The sequence below is a fragment of the Amblyomma maculatum genome, chromosome 8 (genome assembly GCF_055883805.1).
Source record: "Amblyomma maculatum isolate TAMU_Amacu chromosome 8, ASM5588380v1, whole genome shotgun sequence".
Classification (NCBI taxonomy): Eukaryota; Metazoa; Arthropoda; class Arachnida; order Ixodida; family Ixodidae; genus Amblyomma; species Amblyomma maculatum.
In genome coordinates, this window is record NC_139351.1 from 110,121,739 (window position 1) to 110,129,229 (window position 7,491).

The window sequence follows — 7,491 nt, forward strand, 5'->3', positions numbered from 1 at the left end:
AAATTGGAAAAGGGGAATCAAAAGTGTCAAAATGCTCGGTGAAAACCAAATTGATAATGCTGATTAAGCAAATTTAATCTGCAATTGATATATTAACTAAAATTGAAAACAAAAAATTGGAGGAAGTAGGGTACAAAGGTGTCAAAAAGTTCGAATAGCCAATGCTTGCCGATGCTAAGTATTGGTGTATAAAAATTTAAAGCATAAAAAAAAACGGTCCCTGTCTATAAAACGCAGTTGCATCATACCCTTAATGGTGGAGTTTCCTGGCATTACATAGAACACAAATGGCGCATTCAACTGAACGTGCACTGGGACACATCACTGTGTCAAGAAGTGGCGTCCGAGTTTACCGGTGATGCCACTGCCTTGCCGGCTACAAGCAACAAAAAGTATATATATATAACCAATAAAATATTGAAAAAAGAAATAATTTAAAAGTGAGAAACCATTCTCAGTAAGTGCTTGCTGTTGTCATACCCTTAACGGCGGAGCTTAAGTGTCTGCCTCATTTTTATCGTATCGGCTACGTGCAGTGCGATAAGCACTTCCAATAAATGAAGCATGCACAAGAAACTAGCTGCAATCGTTACTTACGAATATGTAATAGGACGCTCAATACTGGCGTATTGAGTTGAAACTCCATCGAGACTGTATCCACAAACACAAGTGGGCTTAGCGTCAAATGTAGAATGTTACGCGTATGTACCAATCAAAGTAAAGTACGCACAACAAATAGAAGACAAAGCTAACGCGCTCGGAACCTTTCCACAAAATTTGCCGAACAGGAGTTGCTTTGCACGAAGCAGGACAGCCAAGCAGACGACGCTGGCTCCAGCAGCATGATGAGCGTGCATGCTCACCGCATGCCTTTTGACATCTCCCTCACCCAATGAAAAGGTCCACCTATATAAGAAAATGCCAAACCTGAACACTGCACAAAGAACAATTGCATCACAAGTTTGATATGAAATCAGGTGTATATTTTTCAGGCATGTTATTCCCACAATATCTTAATCCGGATACGACGACAGCTTTTTGGTCGAACAAGCCCATCTGTGCTATCACATAGTACTTGGGGTGTGCAAATACTGAAATTTTCTAATACGCATAGGATGCAGGAAAAAAGTGCCTTCGGATATCTTATCAGTGAAGAGAAAGCTGAAACGTCCTTTGCCTTGTTTATTTCAGAATTCTTGTGGTATTTACAAATAAAATTGAACTAGAAGTGCACAGAAGTGCATGCCCTGCTGAAAAATCCAGAACAAATGTTATACTTTATTTCATATACTGGTATTTTCTACTGAAAGGGCCTGCATGAAAGTGGATAAAGTCTGAATACAGTAATATCCCTAATTTGGAAGTCGGAAAATATGTTCGATTGAAACCTCGAATTATGGAATGGACCAAACTCAAAAACCATTTCCATCACAGTACTTTATCTGATGAACACCTGCATTATGGTTGTGAGCATGCGAGATGAAACGTAGGTGAGGACGTTTTTGTTTTATGGTTTCATCAGATGCTTCGCTTTGTGCACTTCATGCACATTGTCAGGAAGGCCTTCTTGACAAAACTTTGAGGATGCTTCACTGTACAGGCATCGCGGTCAAGCATTGTGGTGAAGCGCATAGTGCGGTGAAGTCTTTTGTGTTCGGTAATTTTCGAATGTTCGAAAATTTCATATATAAATTTTTTCAATATGAATTGAATAACAAACATATTCGATTTGTATATCCCCTTCAGGTGCTGCGTCCACACATGGGCGTGACCCAAATTTTATTATATCATTGCATGGAGTGCGAGTTTCCGCCTTTGAATTTGGCACCCATAACATTTGGACCCGCCCTGTAGAGCACGTGGTGCCATCTCTTGTTCTTGCAGCAAAATGTGTTTATAAATGGCAAGGAAAGTAAGTTTCAGCGTTTTACTGCGGCACGAATCAGTAGGTCTTATTTTTGCATGCCTCTTTCTAAACCAGTGCCCAATATGTAATACGCTGATTGCGTGCAGGTGTCCCAATCTTGAAGTCATCAAGGTATTCTCAGAGGAAAACATTTATTCATGCTTGATTAGTTAGAAAATGCAATTTTTTCATTCATGTAGCAGCTTTGAGGCGCCATGTCCACATATGTGGAAGTGAATAAAATATAAACATTTTTGCATAATCTTTTATATTTGAATTCTGCCTGTCCTACTGATCATGCATGGCGCAAAAATATTTTCCTTTCAGAAAATTTAATTGGCGCCTGAAGGAAATATGAAGTTTAGAATTTCATACCAAATTTGATGCAGCAGAAGTTGGCTTAGTGGCAAGTGGCGTGTTGCACAAGGTTTTTGTTACATAGCACTGCCAATTTCAGCACACCAACCAAAAGGGCTGCCTTCAGAATGGTTTGCAATGCTCAAATTGATGTAACAAGGACACGTTTCATTGGCTTGACACAGAAGAGTTTTATTGTATTCGACAATGGATCGCGGATTTCTTATTTACAAGTTCCGTTACGAGAAGGAAATGGTTAGAAAGGAATGCATGCTTATTAAATAATAGAGAAACATCTACCATCACAAAATGATTGCTAACAGCAGAAGCACCACAGTGTGAAATGCAAATAAGGACTACAGTACAGTGACGAGCCTGAAAGGTGCCACCCACAATTATGTGGACACCTACAACATTTAAGTAGGTGCAAGCCCAAGCACTTAAAATTGGCACAATTATAATACAATACTATGCACATTATGTTTTTGTAATATGCTCGGCCTTTTGTAAACTGCAGCGTGGAAATGCGAGAGCAATAAAAGAAATAATAGGCATTCTAAAATGCCCACCTTACATCATCAATTGCAGAGAGCACCTTTGGTTTTCTCTCCATTTGCTTCTTTTCTATGCTGTACAGGGGAAAATGCTAACATTATTCGCATGCTCGGTGATATAAAAACAGAACAGCCACATCTCAAACACCCCGACAGGTGTATCTGTCATGCAATATACAAACAACAAACAGTGTCTTGTACAAGCTCTTAGCAACGCCCTTCGTAATTGGCTGGTACATTGCCTTAATGCTGTACAGTGAAATGGAGACATGTTGTGGCAACCATGACAGCATCTCAAATTTTAATTTTTGCGTTAACATCCACAACAGCACAACCTTCTTTGAGTGCTTTGCTTTTGCCACCAGGAAGCAAGCTGTGTCCACCTTTCCAGGCATTGCCCATGCATCCCACTTGCAAGAGTGGCTTGACGAATCCATGGGAGCGCATTTTTCCGGTATCATTATTCACACACTATTTACAGTGTGCACTATGAGTCCGCCACAAGCGCACACACATACACGGCAGTTCTGCTGCAGTGCCTAGTCTTCTGCTCCTGTTTCTTCACTGGTGGTGGTGTTCACCACATGTTGTAGTCTACTTCGTCGTTGTCGAAGGCCAGGAAGAAGCCCAGGATGGTGATGAAGACCACTACGTTGCCCGCAAGAACCAGGCCGCATGCGCTCCACTGGATCTGCAAGAAACGCAACATTGTACTGAGGTAAATTTGCAAACTGCAGGTTCTGTTGCAACCTACCTTAGATATATTAAATTACTGCTTCATCAAACCGCCAAAATATTCTCATGCAAAAGTACAATAATGCTGTTTGCATTTATCAAACAAGTGGGGGGCTCACCACAGCGTGTGGCGCTGCTGGTGACCGTGCCAACACCAGGGGCAGGCCGAAGGCTGAGATGACTATGCCTGTGGTGATAAAGTAGGCCAACTCCTGAGCTGCACTCGAGCTGGCCACATCCTCCTTGTAGCGTCGCGCTATCAAAGATGGCAGCGGCGACAGCACGTAGAAGAGCACCACGAAGAAGGGGTACCAATTGCTGCACAATGGAATATGTGTTTCTTTTCAATGCTCTAACAATTTCTAACAATGCACAGGTTGATGTGGGCTTAGAAAGCCAACTAGCTCGGTTTAAACTGTGGCATACCCCCTTTTACAGGCTCCTCTGCAGCCGTATCTATATAAGATCGCTGCAACAGTATTCACACTGAAATATGTTGATAGTTAAAAAGAAGATACACTAGAGAGATTCATGATGTAAAAAAAGGGACAGCAGAAGGGAGACACAGGAGGAGCGCCGTCCTCAGGTCCCAGCAGGCAGTGCTCGTCCTGTGTCCCCTTTTCTCTTGTCCCTTGTTTTTTGCACTGCTTACACCCTGAATGTGTACCAACTTGCCCAACTCAACGTGTTGCTAAACACGAGAGACCATACATTCTCTGCTAATTTCACTCATGATATCAGATAATGAAACTCAGAAGAGTTCCAGTATATCTGACTGTGCCCAAAAGTAGGATGACACTAAGGCCCAGTGAAAAATTAGTCGGGGGTTTAACTAATTCCGCCTAGAGTGATTAAGACATGCGAAAGCACTGTATGGCATAGGTTTGCTTGGCAGTTTAGCATTGAGCAACTTTCGCAGCAATATCGATGTGCATTTCCCTTGGTGGTGGAAATTATTCTGTAGCCTTCCACTACGGTACTTCTCTTTCACTCCCGTCTTCTCTTCCCATATGGTGCAGCTCAGGTGTCCAACGACAAGTGTGAAAGATATTGCGCTTTCCTTTCCCATACACCAATAGACCAATTTGCAATTTACACACACTTCACAAGGTGCCAGCATACTGTGCAATGTCAGTGCATATTAAGGAACCCCAGATGGTCTTTATTTCTGGAACCCACTACTACGGCGTCCCTTATAGTGTCAGTCCATCTTGGGACTTTAAACACTATAAACTAAACTATTTAAACATCTTTGTTCGTTTTGGAGTAAAGAAAAGTACAGTATCAGCCTCGCTGCTCAGTGGACACCTTCACACCTACACGAAGCAGACATACAAACATTACACAATTTTGCTGGCTATCTATCTTTTTCTTTTTTTGGATTAGTGCTTTCTCATTTGAAAGAGTGCCTGCTTCCCTGTGGCCTGTTGTTCATTAGTTGAGCCCGAGTGAAGTTAAGCACTCCAGGATGGAGGGGGAGGATAAGGAAATGAAAGGTAATCCCAGCATTGCTTTGGTTTCCAAACAGCGAGCTGTGTCACACCACCTGAAGTTGCAGAGCATTAGTGGGGTGAGAAGAGTATTAGGTTTGCAAAGGATGTGTGCTTGCTTTGTGTTGAGTGTGATTAAAGAGACCATGAAAAACAAATTGGTAACCCATCAATCGTCTCAGCAACACAAAAATTTTGAAGCTAGCTTCACTAATGTTAAAGATATCCATGATCAAAAATGATGCTCCCCGTCTCCCCACTTCAATTCAATGCTAGAGAACAGTCATAACGAAACTCTAACACACACTGCCCCGCCCATGTCACTTGAGTACAGCCAATGAGAGGGCGCACCCAAAGACCGCAGCTGACGTCGACAGGAAGAGCATGGCTGCAAACGCACGGTGAGGTGTCGCCATAATCAGTTGGGAGTGGTCGCCAGGAGCACTTTTTTGAAATATTGTAAATAACAGAATCCACGAAGAGCTTTAAAACTTGACTCGAATATGTGCAAAGACCACCTCTATGGATTGGTTGCATTAGAATATCACCCGATATTTCATTTCAAGGCCCCTTTAAGGAAAGCGTCTCTCGTAGCCCGAGTCACTTTGGGACGTTAAGCCCCACAAACCAAACCAAATATTTAAAACAAGATTGTCCTGTCGTTCTAACAGTGTTCAGCTTTATATTTGCCTATTTTGGCGCCATCTACTGATGTTAGATTTGGTCATGTTAAAGCAAAGACCCCAGTTACAGAGCGAACAACGGCGTATTCCACTGTAACACAGAAATAACTTCTAGATGTGCAAACAGTGGCAGCACTCCGGTGGGCAGCCTTTCATGCTCTCCTGACAACATGCATGCAATATTCTGGACTATCACATGTGCACACTGTAAGATTATAATTGCTGCTGCTAAGTAACGAGCAAGCCAGGTTGAACTCATTCTCTGAACGTAAAGTAAAACATGTGAAGTAGATTTACTGTTCAGCCTCATGCCATACTAGAGTGGTCTTGTTGACAATGTTAAGCGAAATTTTCAGCAAAGCCAGAGGCAACAAAGTCCTGATAGAAAAAGCAAGTTCAAAATGTAAACCATGCTTCCTTTCTCTCTTTTGATGAGCTAGTTTTTTCACACATTTGTAGGTGCAAACTCAAACCATATATATGGGCAAGAACTGCCACCAAATCTGCAACTCCTTCGTATGCAGAACAGATCTTTCAATGCAGTTTTGTGTGTAGGTACACTCTGACTTACCTGGGCTGTGGCAGGGCACATCCCAGCACCAGCAAGGTCATGCCCACTGACCCCGAAAAGGCAAGGGCGACCAGTCTGGAAGCCACAGAAAGAAAATATCAACAAAAACAAAAAAGCAAACATACAGTAAAACTCTCGTTGATTCAGATAATTTAACTTGAAGCATGACCCAGTCGATGCAAGTCTATGGCGTCAGACATTTGTTAATTCGGACAAGAGGTCACATTGAGGTACAACCTGCAAAGCCAGAGACTGCCCAGACCCTCCAAAACTTGAAGTACATGGAGCAGTGATGACCGCACACCTCAGGTGAGTGCGCTATGGCATGCACAATGACAATCTGAAGTCTCCTGTTGCCAAAATACAGCCCGACAGCATAGTTCAGTTTTGCTCCTCTTAAATTCAAGTCATCCTATCGCTGCCTTAGGGATCGGCCAGTCGCGCCAATGCGTGGTGTGTCACTGTTGGGATAGCATCACACTGTTTTAACGCCTACACAAATTTCCCTCCCTTGCTGCATTGAAGTGCTTCTCTGGTTATGCATAACAATGAAACAGCACAAGGGACGGGCCACAAGATCGAAACAATGGGGCGCACATGGGCATTGAATATCAATTGAACTTCTATTTGGAGTACAGAGAATATATAGTGGTAGAAAAAGGGCGGAAAAACAAAAAGGCAAAACAAATAGGCGGTCACTAATGCCATCAAAAACCCCAGTAAAATGAGTCTTTCCTAGCTCAGTTCCTGCAATACTGATGTCTCGGAAAAAAAAAAAAAAAAATTACATAAATTGTGGCAAAGGTAGAGTATAAGGTGCACAGAGAGATAATTCATTTTCTTGCCCACACTGTAGTAGTCATTCCCTGCAATCTCTAAGCTTACTCAATTTCCCAACATTGTTTTTTTCTCTACATTTTAAAAAGCTGGCTCTATTATTGCACCAAATTGAGTTGTACTGATAGGCTGCAGGGTTACAATTCTTTCAAAAAATAAATAAATAATAATGTTGTACTCCCCTTTACGTTGGCAATGCATGCCACTTATACCACTAATCAAATGACAGCCTTAGAAGTTTTCTTGAACTAGAGAATGATATCGGCCGTTTGAGTATTTATACCATTTGCCCCTCAAGCATCAGTTTATGGGGAAAGTTTGCACTGCTTAGTAAGCAAAATATTAAAATGTACAGCCT

At 42.1% G+C, this 7,491-nt stretch overlaps 1 protein-coding gene across 1 annotated transcript; it reads right to left on the reverse strand.

Moving 5' to 3' along the window:
• Nucleotides 1-2,214: 2,214 nt before the first annotated feature.
• On the reverse strand, nucleotides 2,215-6,365 carry LOC146182181 (leptin receptor gene-related protein). Its single transcript, XM_084577204.1, has 3 exons — nucleotides 6,297-6,365; nucleotides 3,672-3,870; nucleotides 2,215-3,508 (listed from the first exon to the last, which is right to left on the reverse strand). Exons 1-3 carry the CDS (start codon nucleotides 6,335-6,337, stop codon nucleotides 3,395-3,397), a joined length of 354 nt encoding a protein of 117 aa, XP_084433330.1. The 5' UTR covers nucleotides 6,338-6,365; the 3' UTR covers nucleotides 2,215-3,394.
• Between the last annotated feature and the right edge of the window lie 1,126 nt (nucleotides 6,366-7,491).

Excerpts from the sequence above, each read along its gene's own strand:
- LOC146182181 (XM_084577204.1), bottom strand. The coding sequence starts at position 6,337 with ATGACCTTGCTGGTGCTGGGATGTGCCCTGCCACAGCCCAG. Across the intron at positions 3,871-6,296 it reads TGTGCCCTGCCACAGCCCAG|CAATTGGTACCCCTTCTTCG; the intron begins GTAAGTCAGAGT and ends TCCATTGTGCAG. Across the intron at positions 3,509-3,671 it reads CAGCAGCGCCACACGCTGTG|ATCCAGTGGAGCGCATGCGG; the intron begins GTGAGCCCCCCA and ends CGTTTCTTGCAG.